This window comes from Pseudophryne corroboree, chromosome 1 (genome assembly GCF_028390025.1).
Source record: "Pseudophryne corroboree isolate aPseCor3 chromosome 1, aPseCor3.hap2, whole genome shotgun sequence".
Classification (NCBI taxonomy): domain Eukaryota; kingdom Metazoa; phylum Chordata; class Amphibia; order Anura; family Myobatrachidae; genus Pseudophryne; species Pseudophryne corroboree.
Genome location: NC_086444.1, coordinates 1068715419 through 1068736894, shown reverse-complemented (window position 1 = coordinate 1068736894; position 21476 = coordinate 1068715419). Strand labels below are relative to the sequence as shown.

The window sequence follows — 21476 nt, the reverse complement described above, 5'->3', positions numbered from 1 at the left end:
AATGCACTTTCTCACCCAAGGCACCAAAATGTTTAGTTACAGCTCTGCAAAGCATAAAGACACTTTAAATCTGTGTGTATGGGATGTAGTCATGTGACCGGCAGTCATGAGATGCAAACCAACAGGGACTATTCCCACTTGCGGCTGTCCACGACACCCATAGAGTGGGAATAGAACCTGTGGCGAGCGCAGAGAGGTACCGAGCCTGCAAGGGGCTTTGTTGCGTTTGCGCCCCCCACACACACACACACACACACAGACCCCGCACACGCCGGCCATCTCACAGCCATGATCCCACCATCGGCATTGCGGTCACACATACCCAAGCCCACGTGTATCTAGCTAATAGAGGAATGCAGGATTTTGTTTTGCTGTTCAAAACATTTAAGTTTGCAGCTCAGTGTTAGGGACCCCCAATCTCCGCAAGTCCCTACAGTGCAGTGTGCAGTGCAGTGTGCAGTGCAGTGTGCAGTGCAGTGCTTTTAAACTGCCACTGCTTTACAGTAGGGTTGTGGTGGTTTTATGTCAGGGTTGCAGCAGATTAGATGTTTAGAAGTGCATGGAAATCACGGCAGGTTCTTTTTAGAAAGGCAGAACGACCATTAGTAAATACTGTATTTTTTTAACCCTGCAAAACTCACCACTTTTAGTAAATTCAGTCCCTTAGCCTTTACCTCCATCAGGCACCAACTTAAACTACTGTACCTGATGTCAAATCTTGCTTTGTTTTGGAAACAAGACTCTGATTTAGTATGTTACACACTGCTGAACTGGAAAACAACAGCTACATTAAGGTTATCTTTAAATGGGTTGAATATGAAATGACAGTCATCATGTAGACAGTGACATAGGACCTAATTCATAGCTGATCGTAGATGTGCGAAAAACACAGCGTTAGTCCACCCCGCATGCCAGGCTCTACCCCCCGCAGAGGTGCGTAAGCATCGCACAGCAGCGATGCTTTCGCACCTGGCGAGTAGCTCCCTGCTTAGGCAGGCAGCTACCCACCATGTTTAGGGTTGCAGCGGCTGTGTGTGACGTCATGCAGCCGCGGCCCGCCCCACAAATGGTCCAGACAACGCAAGCGTGCCCCTGCAATGCTGCCGACATGCCCCCTACCACCTTCGCATCTCACTGTGTGCACAAGAGCAGTGCGGCTGCTGCGTGAGCGCACACCTAACTGGGCTTCAGCCTGCGATCGCATTCGCTGCAGTGACCAGGTCTGAATTAGCTCCATAATTTCAACGTATTTCAAAAACAACACATCTACCTGCCGCTTGCAGCCTACCCCTCCTGCCCGCAGCCTAACCCTCCTGCATGCAGCCTAATCCTCTTGTCTGCAGCCTAACCCTCTTACCTGCAGCCTAACCCTCCTGCCCACAGCCTTACCCTCGTCTGCAGCCTAATCCCCCCGCCTGCAGCCTAACCCTCCTGCCTGCAGCCAAACCCTCCTGTCTACAGCATAACCCTCCCTCCTGCAGCCTAACCCTCCCGCCTGCAGCCTAACCCTCCTGCCTGTAGCCTAACCCTCCCGTCTGCAGCCTAACCCTCCCGCCTGCAGCCTAACCCTCCTGCCTGCAGCATAACCTTCCTGCCTGCAGCCTAACCCTCCTGCCTGCAGCATAACCCTAATGTCAACATTCTGACAATGTTGACACGTTACCTTCAACATCTTAACAATGTCGACATAACTGCGGACATTGTGGTGTCGACAATGTTGTTGACCTTTTGACTGTACATCTCTTTAAACTGTCTTTCATATTACAGTATAACAGTAAACTTACCCCTTTCCCCTACAGTTCAAACCAGTGTTATAAATTACTCTCCCAGTACCTATACGTAACTGTGAGAGGACATGTCATTCTCTGCTATGAAACCCTATACTAGCAAGTGTGATTTTTAAAGTTAATTTGAAATCTTCATAATTACTAAACGTGCAAACAAAGAGCTACAGTAAATTTATCCACAGCCAATCTTCCAGGAACACCTGCCCATATTATTATCTCCAACATTATGTTCAGTTTCATTATAATGCATAGTTACTTTCTAGCTAATAAATAGCCAACACGGAAATACTAGCAGTCAATATTTGGTAACTTTTGAATGGGAAGTAAGATACTTCTCTATTTACTGAAGAATGGGTATAATTATATTAAACAAATAATTGCAAGAATAAATGAAGAAAGACACATTCTCTCTTTTTATAATAATAATTGTATAAATAATATAAAGTCAAATTAGGTGAATATGATTTCATTCAAATATATCCTAACCTACATCAGTACTTTAGGGATTCCTGATTTTCAAGTTTCAAGAAAAACATATCTCCTGTAAAGTTAAGGCCCCCATACATATGCTTGCCGTTTTCCTGATTCCCCGATGCAACCGGAGATGCCGATCAGGGTTATTGATAATAAGTGATCTGTCTGGGAATCTGGGAAATTCTTTGGGGGGTATTCAATTGTTTGAAAAGTCAGTTTGGAAAAACAGACACCCAACCGACTTTTCAAAGAATTGAGTTCCACCCTTTACTGTATGTTACAAAATTCCAGATTTGCCAATCCGATATCAATGAATCAAGATTTGTTTATAACTTTTTGAATATCAGTCACAGATGTACATTATAGTTCATTTAGATGAAACGCTATGGTTGAAAAGTTTTATCAAAAATTGTATTTTATTATTGTAGCTGGATCAACTTTTTCCCACACAGACATGGGAGGAAACAGCTTATTGTATTCATTATTTTTTTGCAGTGTTTCTGCATGGCTGTTATTATTGTGAATTAAGATGAATGACTATGATGATAATGATGATGAATAGTTATTTATATAGAACTCAAATATTATACAGCACTTTACATAAAATATTTAGTCAGTAACAACAATCCCTGCCCCAGTGGAACTTACTTGCGAATAGTCACACCCATGATCAGCACGGCTACATCTGTAGCACACCTCAGTGGTGATTAAAGGAATTTGTTTAACCTTACACCCAATAGTCTAGATCGGATCTGGCTAACTTGTGGCTCTCCAGCTGTTGTCAAACTAAACATCCATTCCCAGCATGCCCTGCCATACTTTTAGCAATCTCTAATAGCAAAACTATGGCAGGGCATGCTGGGACTTGTAGTTTTGCAATCGCTGGAGAGCCACAAGTTAGCCAGGCCTGATCTAGACTATTTGGTGCAAGGATAAACATATCCCTTTAATCACCACAGCTTGGCCGGGCCTAGATGTTATCCAATTTTAGTTAATTATTGTTGGGCAGTCTATAATTATTTAGCTCACCTGACTGGTGCTCCAACACTTTTCTATGTGCCATACACACAATTTTCACATAGCCTTATGACAATCCAAGGTACTGTATTTTTGTAAATCCTGCTTTTAGGGATTTGTTGGGAGTCTCCTTAGGTTCCAGCGAACCCATAAAGCTACGAACGGTTCAGTATGAATTGCCGGCACGCGGGATCCCGGCGGTCATAATACAAATGCTGTGTTCTCCTCTCTCCCCTACCCCATAACCCTAACCCTCTGTTCCTGTCCTGCAGCCTAACTCTAACCTCTCCTCTTAGTGCTTGACCCTAACCACCCCCAGAGGGGCCTAAATCTAAGTTCCCATCCCAGCTGCCTAAACCTAATTCCCCCCCCGCAGCATGGCCCTAACCCCTTCCCAGTAGTGCCTAACCCTAACCATGAAATCGAGAGGGTTGAATGTAACTCTTTTGCATGAGCTTTGGGTAACAGTGAGAACTGCCTTTGGTAAGGATTTCTGGTAGTGGACCACTGAGTGATTCTGTACCGGACAGATTACCGACTGAAGAGTAAAGCTGGACCGGCCTGGTAACCAGCTGAAGACTGAGGCTGGACTGGTTACCAGCTGAATAATAAAGCTGGGGCAGACTGGTTACCGGCTGAAGTATGAAGCTGGACCGGACTAGTTACCGGCTGAAGAATAAAGCTGGACCATACTGGTTACCAGCTGAAGAATGAAGCCAGACTGGACTGGTCACAGGCTGAAGAATAAAGCTGGACCGGACTAGTTACTGGATAGAGAATAAAGCTAGACCGGACTGGTTATCAGCTGAAGGATGAAGCTGTACCTGACTGGTTACAGGCTGAAGAATAAAGCTCCATATTAAAGTAGATGTATTTGAATAGAATGTCATTACAGTCCCTGTTGGTGTAATGGTCAGGTGTCCAAATACTTTTTTCCATATAGTGTATATAGAACAATGTATCCCTCAAGTGTCATTATGACTTATGAGAAAATTAGCAGTCACTTTCATATTTAATTGCTTTGTGACAATATAAATGCACGTAACCAATGGCGTGTAAATCTGAGTAATCCTTATTATCTTCAGAATGTTTACAGCACACATGACATTCTAATGATTACTGGCATAATGAAGTCACTACTCACTGATTACACATATACAATTACTGGTAGTATACTGTATATATGTTAATTTCATTGTAAGTAAATAATTTGTAGAAAAAGTTTCACACCTTTCTATCAATGGGGTAATTCATATCTAATCGTAGCAGCAAATTTATTAGCAGCTGGGCAAAACCATGTGCACTGTTGGAGGGGGGGGGGGGGGCAGGGCAGATATGACACCCCACCCAAATCTAACACTCTCTGCACATGTTAACACTCTCTGCCCCCCCCCCCCCTCCCGCCGCAGTGCACATGGTTCTGCCCAACTGCTAACAAATTTGCTGCTGCGATCAGGTCTGAATGGGTGGTCTTCAGTATGCCGACTGTCGGGATCCCGGCGCACAGTATACCGGCGCCGGAATCCCGACAGCCGGCATACTGACACTTTTTCTCCCTCGTGGGGGTCCACGACCCCACTGGAGGGAGAATAAAATAGCGTGACCGTGCCCGGAGTGTGGCGAGCGCAGCGAGCCCGCAAGGGGCTCATTTGCGCTTGCCACGCTGTCAGTATGCCAGCGGCCGGGCTCCCGGCGCCGGTATGCTGGTCGCCAGGAGCCCGGCCGCCGGCATACCATACTACACCCGTCTGAATTACCCCCAATGTACAGTAAATTGGAATTAGATAGATAGATAGATAGATAGATAGATAGATAGATAGATAGATAGATAATCAGCTTTATTTTCTTGAAGTATATACAAATAGGAACAGACTGTAAACCACTTCCATTCAGGTGTACTTTGTTACACAACAGCCAGAGTGAAATACACCATTTCCAAGCACAACAGTATTATACTGCAGGTTGCTAGGCGATACCACCGGCAGCAGCATTATATTTAAACTGGCAGTAAGGTTAGTCTCACAGAGAAATGATTAAAAATGCAATATAGTTTCAAAATATACTATACAATATCTATCTATCTATCTATCTATCTATCTATCTATCTATCTATCTATCCTATCTAATTCAAGATATACTACATATTTATATCTATCTGTATTAAAGTTTAAAATATATAAAATAAAGTATAAAATAAAAGTTTGCAGACAACTACAGGACTCTGTGCTATTAACGTGATCATAAGTGTAATTACTGCATCTTTAAATGGGAGTCGCCCTCGTCCCAGGCACAGTGCAGTGCAGGCAGGCAGGGGGCAGGTCCACAACACAGAGAGACCTGGAGCTGACAACAGACTACTACCAGGAGAGTGGGGGACTCTGGAGGGCGAGCTCAGGGGACTGTTCCTGGAGAGAAGGATGGCACAGACACCAGCTGTTATTGCAGTGCCAGAGGGGACAGTGTGTAACACAGGTCAGTGACATCGCCCTCTCATCCCCCGACCCCCTGTCAGTACGAGGTATTTAGTGTACTCCTGTCACCTGTGGGAGACTGTGCTCACCTGGGGGGAAGGTATTATCACCTGTTGCCTTGTATTATATAAACATATCTCCCATCTCTAATAGAGTTGAATATAATATTTAGAATCTTGACTTTAATCTGAGACTTGTAGTAGAGTGTATATAATGTGAGGAGTTACCTAAGTAGTGGATGAGATACCTGTTAGCCTGTCATAGTAATGCCGTTCCAGAGCTTAGGTTTAGGGCATGGTTTGCGTAGTATGATACTGTATATTACAGTATTGTGTTGATGTTCTACAGTAGTTCTTACTATGGAACGTTGCAGTTTCCTCACTATATAGAGAGAATTGAATTCGTGCCACTGATCTCCCATAGGATGGCAGGGGCAATGTTACATAGTACTGTATAACATGTTTTAGATGATTGTGGGTCATTATTTTGTGCATCTGTAACATGGAATATTGTGGTTGTTTCCCTTTGTACTGTATAGCATATATGTGGATTTGCGCCCACCTGTGGCTCTGTGAGGGCAGAAATCTGTGTGTTTGTTTAGCACAGGTGACAGGTAGCGTGTGGTGACAGGTGAGGTCATGCAGTGAGTGACTCAGGTAGGAAGAACAGAGTGACAGGGAGGGTGGGGCACAGGCACGAAGAAACTTTTGACATCAGAGCAGGATGAACTGCCCAGTCCTGAATTGTTACAGGTGATTCACAAGCTGTGTGCATTGTACAGGTAACACAGTGATCTGACATTTCCATGAAATATTTTAGTAACTCTGTACAAAGTTTAGTAGCAGGGTGTGACAAAAGAGTGTGTTCATTTAAAACATACTGTTCCGAATATCATTGTGATGCCTGTACATCTCCCATCACACCAAATACAGTATAGTCAACCAAACGATAAAATATATAACTAATTACCATGCGTGAAATACATTAACTTCTGCTAAACCACTTGGGTGTACAGTACCTTGAAAAGCTTTACATTGGCAATAAAGTCATAGACAACGTTTATTTATGTTTATTAGGTAACGCCAAATATATATAAATATATGGAAATATATGTCAAATAATTTTTACTTTTGCGGAGACATGGTCAGTCTGTAGGAATACACATACCCCTCTGTTTGTGGATACAAAGTGAATATTTCTCTTAGAATGGAGTAGTTTCCCTCACTTTCAGAAAAAGTTGAACAATTTAATGTATATACTGTAAATCACACACATAAAATATACAATATTAAGGTGGGTGTTTATCAGAGCTCGGAGAGAGATAAAATTGTGAGAGATAAAGTATTAGCCAGTCAGCTTCTGTCAAACTGTACTTGATCTCTCACAATTTTCTTTTTCTCCACATTTGATAAATATCCCCTTACTCTCCTATTTTTACACTGTCTGTATGTACAGTGGGGGGTAATTCAAAGATGATCGCAGCAGCAAATTTGTTAGCAGTTGGCCAAAACCATGGGGGTCATTCCGAGTCGTTCGCTCGGTATTTTTCTTCGCATCGCAGCGTTTTTCTGCTTAGTACGCATGCGCAATGTTCGCACTGCGACTGCGCCAAGTATTTTTGCTATGAAGATAGTTTTTTTACTCACGGCTTTTTCTTCGCTCCGGCGATCGTAATGTGATTATCAGGAAATGGGTGTTACTGGGCGGAAACACGGCGTTTTATGGGCGTGTGGATAAAAACGCTGCCATTTCCGGAAAAAACGCGGGAGTGGCTGGAGAAACGGGGAAGTGTCTGGGCGAACGCTGGGTGTGTTTGTGACGTCAAACCAGGAACGACAAGCACTGAACTGATCGCAGATGCCGAGTAAGTCTGAAGCTACTCAGAAACTGCTAAGTAGTTTGTAATCGCAATATTGCGAATACATCGTTCGCAATTTTAAGAAGCTAAGATTCACTCCCAGTAGGCGGAGGCTTAGCGTGTGTAACTCTGCTAAAATCGCCTTGCGAGCGAACAACTCGGAATGACCCCCCATGTGCACTGCAGGTGGGGCAGATATAACATGTGCAGAGAGTTAGATTTGGGTGGGGTGTGTTCAAAGTGAAATCTAAATTGCAGTGTAAAAATAAATCAGCCAGTATTTACCCTGCACAGAAACAAAATGGGTGTGGTATGGTATGCCGGCGGCCGGGCTCCCGGCGACCAGCATACCGGCGCCGGAAGCCCGACCTCCGGCATACTGACAGTGTGGCGAGCGCAAATGAGCCTCTTGCGGGCTCGCTGCACTCGCCACGCTGCGGGCACGGTGGCGCGCTACGCTACGCACGCCACGCTATTTATTCTCTCTCCAGGGGGGTTGTGGACCCCCACGAGGGAGAAAAACTGTCGGTATGCCGGCTGTCGGGATTCTGGCGCCAGTATACTGTGCGCCGTGATCCCGACAGTCGGCAACCTGAAGACCACCCATCCAAATCTGACTCTCTCTGCAAATGTTATATCTGCCCCCCCTGCAGTGCACATGGGTTTTCCCAACTGCTAACAAATTTGCTGCTGCGATCAACTCTGAATTACCCCCAGTGTTCTCTGGGGGTTTAGTGAAATTTGCAGCATCAGTGTTATCCAAACGCATTGTACCACTTTCTGTGTTTTACCAGAAATGAAGGGTAACATTCAGTGTATTACGCTTCTGAAAACTCGTGTATGAAAAAACTATTAATTATGTATCTGGAGACCTTTCTCCCCGGTAGATGCTAGAATCAAGTGGGCTAAGGGACCTTTTCCGTCTGGGGGAGGAGTCACAACACAAGGGGGAGGAGCAAGGCCAGCGGGATAGTTCCTCTACTATCCACGCCACCAACTATTACCTTTAGTAATCAGGTGGCGAGCAAAGCGGAGCGAGTAACTGAGCCCGAAGCATGGCGAGCGAAGCGAGCCCGCGAGGGTACTTTTCGGGTACCCTGTTCGCCCGTAGCTCATCCCCCTGGTGACGTGTCTCCTCCCCTAGATACGTCAGAAGGTCCCTTCTCCCACTCCGAAATAGAATCAACCCTTTCTCCCCTGCCCTGTGTGTGTGACAGAGACCTTCTACTTTAGATATGGCCCACCCCTTTCTGCATCCCTCCTGTCCCACCTGTCCTGATTTTAGGCACTGTCCAAATGGCCTGGACACTTGTTGGAACCAACGCAATAGGGGAAGGGGGTGTTTTAGGTGAGGCCGTTGGTGGTAGACGAAAGTGGGGACTAGCAATAGCCTTCACTGGGGCCATTCCACTATGTAATGTGTACAACAGCTGTTCTCTGCCTGCTAATGCCATCTCAGGATGGTGATAGTCGAGGTGCCCACAGGAAAAAAAACATTTTTATTCAGATAAAGCATTTTTCCCTTATATTGTAGAATTAAGGGGCATATACTATTAGCAGTGGCAATTTACAGTTGCTAATATTTTCGCCAGGGGCTATCCTATTAGCCCTGATGGCAGCACCCTGATCCCCCAATGTCGGCATTTATCGGGGATTATATGAAGCATAATCCCAGATAAGCATCCCGCGGATTTGCGATAGCACATGGGTCCTGGAGTTTATCCCTGATCACACGTGTTATCTGCCAATAGTGGCACATTTTTCAGCCCCAAAAAACAAGCTTTAATAGGATAGCCCGATACTCACCATCAGGCTAAAATCGTGATATCAACCCGTTATTTTGGGCTGATAAATTAACGTGGCTAATAGAATACCCCACAAAATATTTAGGTTTATTATCTTTATTATCATGATTATTTTATTATATGGAATATAGAGTTGGAAGCCTGGGTCCAGGTATCCAGTGTCAGTGCACATGCAACAGCTGATAAGGTGGCTCCTTGACAGCTGACTAGCAAGTAGTAGGATTGCTTTTACTGCTCCTGGCGAGTGTGCCTTTTGTTTTTTTATAAATTGCTTAAAAAAAACCCTGTAGAATATATTATTTGCGGAGTGATCTTAATACATAGACCCCATCATCTTTACTTGTCTTGCATTGCATCCCGGACCCTAAATATCATGTAACACCTATACCCCTTTCACATCTCCAATGCCGTATCCCACCCGGGAATTGGAAACGGGTCCTTCCCGGGTGGGATCCGGCATTGGAGCCTCTCTGCTGGCTTCCCGACCCGCCAATATGCCGGGTCGGTTGCCATAGCAGTGGGGGGGCGGAGCCGGCAGCGGGGGTAGAGGCGGCGCTGGGAGATGAGCCCATCTTCGCACCGCCTCTCCCTATGTGGTAAACGGGTCAGAATCCGTTTACGCTTCCACTGACCCGGTATTCAACCCAGGAATAACCCTTCTTATTACCCGGGTTGAATTACCGGGTCCGGTGTCCCGAAAATTCTCCAAGGCCCCTTTCACATCGCACACTGACCCGTGTCGACCCTACAATATGCCGGGTCGATACTGGGTTATTTTTGCGATGTGAAAGGGGTATTCTAGTACTTCAGCCAGGTCTTCTCTATAAGAGGGTTTCCTTGCAGCCTGTATAATCTGGATTCTCCCATTAACTGTTCTCTATGGCAGATTATATTGTGCTATACTATAATATAATAGTGTATTATAGTGCAAGCCAGAGGCGGAACTAGCGCCAGTGCAGGCAGTGCCTTGCACTGGGGCCCGAGACTGTCAAGGGGCCCGCAGCCAGAACGGCATGTAATGAGTCAAACTGACTCATTACATGCCGCCTGGCTGCCGCTGTGTTCCGCTGCCGCCGAGGAGATGATGCGCGCACCGACTACAGGGGGGGAGGAGGAGGAGGGGGGATGGAGGAGGGAGCCGCAGCAGCGCTGTGTCATTGGTAGAAGCGCTGCTGCTGCTGGCCCTCTCCTTTACCATAGACTGCCCTCCGCCGCTGTGAATGCTGGGATGCGCATCGCATCCCAGCTTTCACAGCGGCGGAGGGCAGCCTATGGTAAAGGAGAGGTCCAGCAGCAGCAGCGCTTCTACCAATGACATAGCGCTGCTGCGGCTCCCTCCTCCACCCCTCCTCCTCCTTCTTCTCCCCTGCCAGAACAGAAGCTGCACGAGGAGCCTGAGCCAGCGGAAACGGTAAGTATACCTATTCTATCTATCTATCTATCTATCTATCTATCTATCTATCTATCTATCTATCCTGTTTGCCGTAATGTGCAAAACATGGGACGCTGTCTGCCGTAATATGCAATAAATGGGACGCTGTCTGCCGTATTGTGTAATAAATGGGACACTGTCTGCCGTAATGTGCAAAAAATGAGACGCTGTCTGCCGTAATGTGTAAAAATGGGACGCTGTCTGTTGTAATGTGTAAAAAAGGGATGCTGTGTGCCGTAATGTGTAAAAAGGGGACGCTGTCTGCCATAATGTGTAATAAATGGGACGCTGTCTGCCGTAATGTGTAATAAATGGGACGCTGTCTGCCGTAATATGCAAAAAATGGGACGCTGTCTGCCGTAATGTGTAATAAATGGGACGCTGTTTGCCGTAATGTGTAATAAATGGGACGCTGTCTGCCGTAATGTGCAAAAAATGGGACGCTGTCTGCCGTAATGTGTAAAAATGGGACGCTGTCTGCTGTAATGTGTAAAAAAGGGACGCTGTGTGCCGTAATGTGTAAAAAGGGGACGCTGTTTGCCGTAATGTGTAAAAAATGGGACGCTGTCTGCCGTAATGTGTAATAAATGGGACGCTGTCTGCCGTAATATGCAAAAAATGGGACGCTGTCTGCCGTAATTTGTAATAAATGGGACGCTGTCTGCCGTAATGTGTAAAAAAGGGACGCTGTCTGCCGTAATGTGTAAAAAAGGGGACGCTGTCTGTCGTAATGTGTAAAAAAGAGACGCTGTCTGTCGTAATGTGTAAAAAAGGGACGCTGTCTGTCGTAATGTGTAAAAAGGGTACGCTGTCTGCCGTAATGTGTAAAAAGGGGGACGCTGTCTGCCGTAATGTGTAAAAAAGGGTTAGCTGTCCGCCATAATGTGTAAAAGGGTCTCTACCTGGTGTAGTGGTACTACCGTGCGGCGTAATTTGAATAATGGAGACTACTGTGCACCGTTATATGAATTGGTATTATTTTGTGGCCACGCCCCTATGTTTTTGCGCGCGCCTGCTGCGCGCACTGCCCCTGTTTTACATAGAGGGGCGGGGCTCCGATGCCATTTCTTGCACACAGCACTAAAATGACTAATTACGGCACTGTTGCTAGGTATCCATTTCTCTGGCCCTGAGCAGGTCCCCCTCACCAGATCCTCTCCAGGGGTGAGGCGGTGGACTTAGATGGGGGGGGGCCCAAAGCATTTTGTCGCCCATGGGCCCACCGCTCGCTAGTTCCGCCACTGGTGCAAGCAACTAATATAATCTACTTTATAATGACCATTTTGTATGTGCCATTCATATTGACTATAATAATTTCCCTCTTATTGAGAAAAATTATCAAATAAACCTGTAACCTCACCCTGGTGGTTCAGATTGATATAAGAATTGTCAATTACCGGCTGTTTGTCTAGTTTATTATTATTTTTGTGGCAAGGCACTTACTTGTTCACATTTCTATTGTGAAGTCCTCCTGAATTGGTGTGGCTGGGCTGCGTTGGGGTGGTACGTCTTAACACTTAATTTGGCTCTTTAAGAAACACTTTCAAAACATATTTTTTTTTTACTAATACTAATTTTTTTAACCTTTCACTTATGTAATACTTTTTAACACATAGCTTTTGCTTCTTTCTTATTTTGCTGTATGTCAGGTTGCAGAGTTTATTATAATTATTCAGTTTAGCAGTGCTTGGTATGTGGCGTGTGCATCGGCATTATATATATTTTTTTTGTGTGGAACTACAAGTCTCAGCATGACAGCGTGCATCAGCATTATATTAGTTATTAGGGTGTGCAGTCCAGGGTCCCAATCCCCCATATATTGTGGCTTTCTTCTTGTAGACTACACAATCAATGGTGATGTATAAACATATACACACTGTACATTAGATACTGATAGTAATACTATATTAGAACTAAACCAGGAGTGTCTAAACCAGGAGTGTGTAAACATTTCAAAATTTAGATTGTACAAATTGTCTAAGCAGGGCCCTACCCCCTTTGTTTTCTCTATGTAATGATGTCATTTGCAAGTTGTAATTATGTTGAACAAAGGTGTATACTACTACCCAACAAAACTATATAAGTTAGCCGTGAGTATATTATCAAAATATAATAGTTGTGACATATTGTAAAAAAATAATTTCTAATGAAATTGATCTGTGACGCTATATATTATTTTGACATCAGTACTTCCGCCCCCAACAGTGTATGTGTGTGTGTGTGTGTGTGTATGTATATATATATATCCAACACTTAGCTCCGGCACTCCAGACGTCCCTTCGGACCAACTTGCTGCGGTGCCTTCCTCCGGGGGGTCACCCCAATGCACAATGTAGAATAACGAGGCGGCACTCAGAGACTTGCAAAAAAATCAAACGTGTATTTTGTGATGTCAACGTTTCGGGGACCACCTCCCCTTCGTCAGGATAACTACAACAGTGTGCAGATCAAACTTATATAGCAATGAACTTACCCCCCCTGCATGATTCCCCACGCTCGTTCTCCCCTGGCCACGCCACTCGGGCTTCCGTTCGGCGTCACCGCTCGCATCAGCGGCACCGGAAGTGACGTCGCGGCTCCCTCCTGTGTGGCCATGGAGACGCTGTAAACAAAACAAAGGATGTAAAAACACTCGTGTCTATTTGGAAGACTGCTACATCAAATAAGTTGCAGATAAAAGTGTACATAATCGTGCTACCAAAAACCAACAACATAGTTGTCAATACATAGAAAAAACATTTCTTAAAATTACATTGTACAATTATACATGATGCTACCATTAATCATGAAAATACGTTATTCAGTGTAGCATATTGAATCAAATAGGTATAATCATATGCATATAAAATGTGTACAAGTACCCTATCAAATGACCAGACAGGCTGCGCCTCGTCACGAACAATCCAGGTGAGATGTCTATGGTCCATATAAATCTAAAAAACATTACACCACCTGGACTGCCTCTGTTTTTATACCCCTTTCGCGGCTACTCTACAACCATATCTAGAAATTGCCACAAAAGTAGTAGAACAGACCCTCTATGTCACAAAACATTCTCCCTGTTTATAAAAAATTGATGAGGCCTAGGCTATCATTCAGCCCACCCGGTTTAAGAGTATTGAGTCTATGTATGCACATAGACTCAAGTTGAAGGAGTTTTTTGCCCCTATTGCCCTCCCGAGGAGACTCAGGGACATGATCTATAATGCGGTGTTTGAATGTAGCCATACTGTGTCTATGTTCTACAAAATGTTTAGCTACTGGCTGTTCTCCATTACCAGATGCCAGTGCGTTCCTTATAGCGAGTCGGTGTTGGGCCATCCTCACCTTGAATTGACATTCGGTCTTTCCAATGTAATAGCGTCCGCATGGGCATATGATGGCATACACCACGAATTTAGAAGTGCAGGTGAGGGGCCATCTGATGTTAAATTTTTTCCCAGAAAATGGGTGCGAGATGCTATCGCCAGGAGACATATGTGTGCACGTAGTGCACCCAGTGCACTTAAAGCAGCCATTTCTCCGAGTCATGAAATGCCTGGGAGGGGGTGTCTTCAACCTAGCCATGTCGGTCTTCACTACCATGTCTCTGATGTTGCGGCCTCTGGTGTAACTGGGCATTACCTTCATGTCACGGAATATTTTTAAATCGGGGTCTGTGGACACTATTGGCCACTAATGCCCAGTTACACCAGAGGCCGCAACATCAGAGACATGGTAGTGAAGACCGACATGGCTAGGTTGAAGACACCCCCTCCCAGGCATTTCATGACTCGGAGAAATGGCTGCTTTAAGTGCACTGGGTGCACTACGTGCACACATATGTCTCCTGGCGATAGCATCTCGCACCCATTTTCTGGGAAAAAATTTAACATCAGATGGCCCCTCACCTGCACTTCTAAATTCGTGGTGTATGCCATCATATGCCCATGCGGACGCTATTACATTGGAAAGACCGAATGTCAATTCAAGGTGAGGATAGCCCAACACCGACTCGCTATAAGGAACGCACTGGCATCTGGTAATGGAGAACAGCCAGTAGCTAAACATTTTGTAGAACATAGACACAGTATGGCTACATTCAAACACCGCATTATAGATCATGTCCCTGAGTCTCCTCGGGGCGGCAATAGGGGCAAAAAACTCCTTCAACTTGAGTCTATGTGGATACATAGACTCAATACTCTTAAACCGGGTGGGCTGAATGATAGCCTAGGCCTCATCAATTTTTTATAAACAGGGAGAATGTTTTGTGACATAGAGGGTCTGTTCTACTACTTTTGTGGCAATTTCTAGATATAGTTGTAGAGTAGCCGCGAAAGGGGTATAAAAACAGAGGCAGTCCAGGTGGTGTAATGTTTTTTAGGTTTATATGGACCATAGACATCTCACCTGGATTGTTCGTGACGAGGCGCAGCCTGTCTGGTCATTTGATAGGGTACTTGTACACATTTTATATGCATATGATTATGCCTATTTGATTCAATATGCTACACTGAATAACGTATTTTCATGATTAATGGTAGCATCATGTATAATTGTACAATGTAATTTTAAAGAAATGTTTTTTCTATGTATTGACAACTATGTTGTTGGTTTTTGGTAGCACGATTATGTACACTTTTATCTGCAACTTATTTGATGTAGCAGTCTTCCAAATAGACACGAGTGTTTTTACATCCTTTGTTTTGTTTACAGCGTCTCCATGGCCACACAGGAGGGAGCCGCGACGTCACTTCCGGTGCCGCTGATGCGAGCGGTGACGCCGAACGGAAGCCCGAGTGGCGTGGCCAGGGGAGAACGAGCGTGGGGAATCATGCAGGGGGGGTAAGTTCATTGCTATATAAGTTTGATCTGTACACTGGGAGGTGGTCCCCGAAACGTTGACATCACAAAATACATCAATCGTTCATCAATTGCAATTCCACTATGGTGATCTATTTATTGGAATGCACGTGCGGTCAGAGATATGTCGGAAAAACTAAAAGATGTTTGAAAATACGCATCCAAGAACATGTAAGAAACATAAAAAATAAAGTTTCAACGCACGTGATTTATAGACATTTTGAAGAAATGCACAACTCCAACCCCGATAACCTCACCTTTAAAGGTATTGAAAATGTGACCTTGGGTGAAAGGGGCGGAGACATCTTGAATAAATTGTCACAAAGAGAGATGTTTTGGATCTTCGAGCTGAATACTATGTCACCCCAAGGATTTAACGAGGGATTCGAAATTGCTCCTTTTCTTTAAATTCATCCTCACCTTCTAGCCACTCCCCCAATTTTCCCAACCCCCCCCCCCCCCCTCCCCCCGGCTATTTTCCTTTATCACTTATATGGCACTTTATTACCACTAATTTTAAATCAACAATTATTCCATATTAATTAATTTATTATCACTATTTTTAAATGAACTATTAATAAGGATTATTCCTCACCAAATGAATATTTCATAAATATTTTATATATATATATTTAAGCGTCTATGAATATTTGCGTTCCAACATTTACAGATGAAATCCATCCATCAAAGATGGCCGTGCGTTCCAACAACAGGATGTGACGTCGGCGGAAATGAAATATCCGTTTTCTGCTTATCAGGCCGGAAGTGACGTCGCGTTACAACGATATTTGAAACCAGATTACTGAACAATGAACTGACAATGAACTTGTTTGGCATCTTTACTAATCATTGCGCCGTCTCCCCAGCATACTATGAACTGAACTGAGCATCACCGATAACGGAAGTGACGCGATGCGTTCCACAGCGCGAACCGGAAGTGACGTATTTGCGTTCCACACTCGGTTAAACTCCAGTCTAAAAACATTTGTTATATCTATAACAAACTCATTATGCTCTAACTAAGATATCCTCGCCATCTCCAGACTATAAAAGAGATTAGTTTTGAATCATTTTACTCCACTAAAAAAACCGGAGGAACTCACAGGAAGTGAGATCACTTCCTCACATGTGACCCCATTCCTTAGGATAAAAACCCCAGGACTCCCATAACATGTCATCCCCTTGAAGAAGTCCTCATTTCAGGACGAAACGCGTTGGGACAGGGACTGGATGCCCACCCCTTTCTGACTTCCTATCCGTGGACAGATAAGCCATGTTTTTATCTTACTTTCTGTACGTTTGATACCTGCATTCATGGATGAATTTTAATCCAATACCCATACCTGTGGACAGATAAGCCTATTATATTCTTTTATATTGTACGATTAATACCTGCACTTTCTATTTTTGAATCAGCTGCTATATATGTCCTTTTATTTTGTGTACTGTTTTATTTATATATGTGACCTGCATGTTCTGGCAGGAGTGTGTTCATTAAACTATTGTTTTTAACTAAACATAGTTTCTCCTTTTAAAATTGGAACCTGCACAGTTCCTATAAATTGTTTATTCTGAAAAACATCTGTGGAAATTTGAAAACAGTACACACTATGTTTATTTTATCTCTCCTTTACATGTGCTGTCTATAAGAGTCATCTACCAGAAATACCCGCAGCTAAGTTTATTATAATTTATCTGTTTTATTATCACAAATCTTTTTCACGAGGAGTGAGTCACCAACACTACCAGGCGCTTTTTTATACTTCATTTTTTAATGTTTATCTTTATATTGTTTTAAAGCTGCCACTTACGTATATGTGAGGAGTGTTAGGTGTGACCATTTAGTCATTATATCCCTTTGCCTTTAGGGGTCTTACTGAATACACCTAGGCGCTATTCTCTATTTTTTCACTTAAATCATTTATTACTGTCTAGCTGCCGGTTATTCCCTAGACCTTCCTTGCCATGTTAAAACACAGAGGCCTTGACAAAAGAAACAATCTGTGTCAAAAAATCTTTAATGAAGATAATCCTACAGCCCAACAGCCGGGCAAACAAACAGATGACATAGACGAACTATTTTGGGAAACAGAGAGATTATTGACCAAAGAAATTAAAAGCTGGTGGGAAATAAAAGGACTAGAACACTATATCGCAGCTAATAGAGTTCCAAGGGGTCTCCGGATACAAAAAAACCCCACTTTTGGGATTGAAGACCAGGAATTCATATCCAGTTGGGATAAAATCTTACACGAGTGTTCAACTAATTTAATGAAATTGATTATTTCTGAAAAATCCAAGACTCTCCAGAAATTGGAAGAGGAATTATTACTTAAAGAAACACTCTTGTTACCCCACAAAGATAAAGAAATTTTTAAGGCTAATGATCTGACCCTCACTAAGAAACTCGAAAAAATCGAAGAAGAAGTCATAAAAGGGAAGGAGAAAAAATTCCAACGAGATAAACAGGATTATCTCAACAATAGAATTAAGAATTGGAGTAGATTCACCACTAATAGAACGGAAAAAAATCCGATTTACCAAGACCCGAGACAGCGAGGCTGGAAAATCACACCACGCCAACCAAGATTAAGACAAAATCTGGGAATACAGAGAACTTATACACCACAACATAAGAAACTCAATATGGCCAACAGATTCACTGCCCTTCAGCGACAAGAGTCAAACAGTGACTCGGATTTTTTATCCCCCGATCCACACACCACCAACCTAGAGTCACAGAAGAAAACATTCTTTCGAGAACGGTTCAAGAAACCCTCACCAATAAAAAGGACCTTCGTAGAAGAAGAGGCACCCGAGGCAGCGGGCGGACAAAACGCGAAAAGAAAATACCAACAGAATTAGAAAATACGTCCAATGGAATTTTTAACCTCTCGCAACACAAACTTAATGAATCTGAAAAATCATTATTGAGTAAAGGACTGAAATTCGCACCATCAAGCCAGATGAACAAGTTCAATACTTTTATAGACCTTAATAAATTTACTAGAAACCTCACACTGAAAAGACACTTTGCCAAAAAGGAAAACGACAAAAATCCTATCCCTGAATCAAAATCAGGCTTAAAAAGAAAATCAAAATATTATCCGCTAGAATCCAAAGGACACCATATTGCCATATTCCAAGATCTAGTGAAGAAAGACTTATGTGAGCAAGACCTTCCACCTATAAAACAGAACAATTTGAAGAATCATGAGAAGCAAGCCCTGAAAAACCTGAAGACAAATCCTGAAATTGTGATCAAGCAGGCCGATAAAGGAGGAGGAGTGGTCATTTTAGACAGATCAGCGTATGAGAAAGAAGCTATTCGTCTTCTAAGTGACATCAACTCCTATAAACAATTACTTCAAGACCCCACACAACAGTACACTGAGGATTTGAGAATCTTGTTGATACATTATCTACATTGCTCTGTCCTGGAAAAAGAAGAGTACCAGTTTTTGATGATAACATCCCCAATTATTCCAATTTTTTATTATCTTCCCAAGATACATAAAAACATGACAAATCCCCCGGGCAGACCAATTATCGCGGGCATTGACTCCCTAACCTCACATTTATCGGAATACATTGACCTCTTCTTGAAAAAATATGTAATTGAATTACCTTCCTATCTAAAGGACACCAACAGTGTACTGGAAACTACAAAAAATATCATCTGGAAAGATACTTACTTGTGGGTGACGATTGACGTAGAAAGTCTGTACACATGTATTGTACACGAAACTGGAATTACTGCTTGCAAAAAATTCCTGGACAGGGATACTAGTTTAAGTACGACACACAAAAAAGCTATTTGTGATTTTATCAGATTTATTCTGAGTCACAATTATTTTAAATTCAAAGAGTCCTTTTACCTACAAACACGTGGAACAGCCATGGGGACTATTTTTGCCCCCAGCTTTGCCAACCTTTTAATGGGCAGCTGGGAAGAAGAGAACATCTTCACGAAAAATGCATTTGTCGACCAGTTGGTGATCTACAAAAGGTATATCGATGATATACTGATCATCTGGGAAGGAACAGACTCCTCATTCCTGGACTTTTTTCAGAAGATATCAGCTAACCAATTTAATCTGAAATTTACAGAAAAGCATAACAAAGAGAAAATCGAATTCCTGGATCTAATATTATCATCAAAAGAAACTAAAATCATCACGTGTAACTTCATAAAAAAGGTTGACACGAATAGCTACCTACACTTCAAAAGCTGTCACCAAAAAAATTGGAAACAAAACATTCCATATTCACAATTTTATCGGATTAAAAGAAACTGCAGCCAGAGGGAAGATGAGGACCACCAACTACAGCTGTATGCCAAGAGATTTGCTGAAAGGGAATATCCAGAAGAAATCATCTCAAAAGCCCTGGAAAAAACTAAGAAAAATTCAATACAGAATTCTCAAACTAAAAATAATCAGGTGCTTCAACGGCCATCCATCCCTTTTGTCACAACATACAGTTGTCATGAAACAGCCATTAAACAATCATTGAGCAAACATTGGAACATCCTTATGATGGATCCTATCCTCAAAGACATTCTTCCCTCTCAACCACATATTGTATATAGGAAAACTACTAACTTGAAGGAAATTCTAGCACCAAGTCTTCTGAAAACAACAAAACCAGTGTCGACATTGAAATGCCATGGAAGTTACAAATGCGGCAAATGCATAATCTGCAAATTAGTCCACAGAAACAGAAAAACTTTCTTCAACAGTGACAACACAAAAGAATATACTATTAAATCGTTCATCAATTGCAATTCCACTATGGTGATCTATTTATTGGAATGCACGTGCGGTCAGAGATATGTCGGAAAAACTAAAAGATGTTTGAAAATACGCATCCAAGAACATGTAAGAAACATAAAAAATAAAGTTTCAACGCACGTGATTTATAGACATTTTGAAGAAATGCACAACTCCAACCCCGATAACCTCACCTTTAAAGGTATTGAAAATGTGACCTTGGGTGAAAGGGGCGGAGACATCTTGAATAAATTGTCACAAAGAGAGATGTTTTGGATCTTCGAGCTGAATACTATGTCACCCCAAGGATTTAACGAGGGATTCGAAATTGCTCCTTTTCTTTAAATTCATCCTCACCTTCTAGCCACTCCCCCAATTTTCCCAACCCCCCCCCCCCCCCTCCCCCCGGCTATTTTCCTTTATCACTTATATGGCACTTTATTACCACTAATTTTAAATCAACAATTATTCCATATTAATTAATTTATTATCACTATTTTTAAATGAACTATTAATAAGGATTATTCCTCACCAAATGAATATTTCATAAATATTTTATATATATATATTTAAGCGTCTATGAATATTTGCGTTCCAACATTTACAGATGAAATCCATCCATCAAAGATGGCCGTGCGTTCCAACAACAGGATGTGACGTCGGCGGAAATGAAATATCCGTTTTCTGCTTATCAGGCCGGAAGTGACGTCGCGTTACAACGATATTTGAAACCAGATTACTGAACAATGAACTGACAATGAACTTGTTTGGCATCTTTACTAATCATTGCGCCGTCTCCCCAGCATACTATGAACTGAACTGAGCATCACCGATAACGGAAGTGACGCGATGCGTTCCACAGCGCGAACCGGAAGTGACGTATTTGCGTTCCACACTCGGTTAAACTCCAGTCTAAAAACATTTGTTATATCTATAACAAACTCATTATGCTCTAACTAAGATATCCTCGCCATCTCCAGACTATAAAAGAGATTAGTTTTGAATCATTTTACTC

The 21476-nt window shown here is 42.9% G+C and overlaps 1 protein-coding gene across 1 annotated transcript in view; it reads left to right on the top strand.

Annotated features, from left to right (window-relative positions):
• Positions 1 to 5603: 5603 nt before the first annotated feature.
• Positions 5604 to 21476, top strand: part of NIPAL1 (NIPA like domain containing 1) — a 50402-nt gene continuing 34529 nt past the window's right edge. Inside the window, exon 1 of the mRNA XM_063920971.1 lies at positions 5604 to 5750. Coding sequence (XP_063777041.1) covers positions 5696 to 5750 — 55 coding nt within the window. The 5' untranslated portion in view covers positions 5604 to 5695. The remainder of the gene's footprint in view (positions 5751 to 21476) is intronic.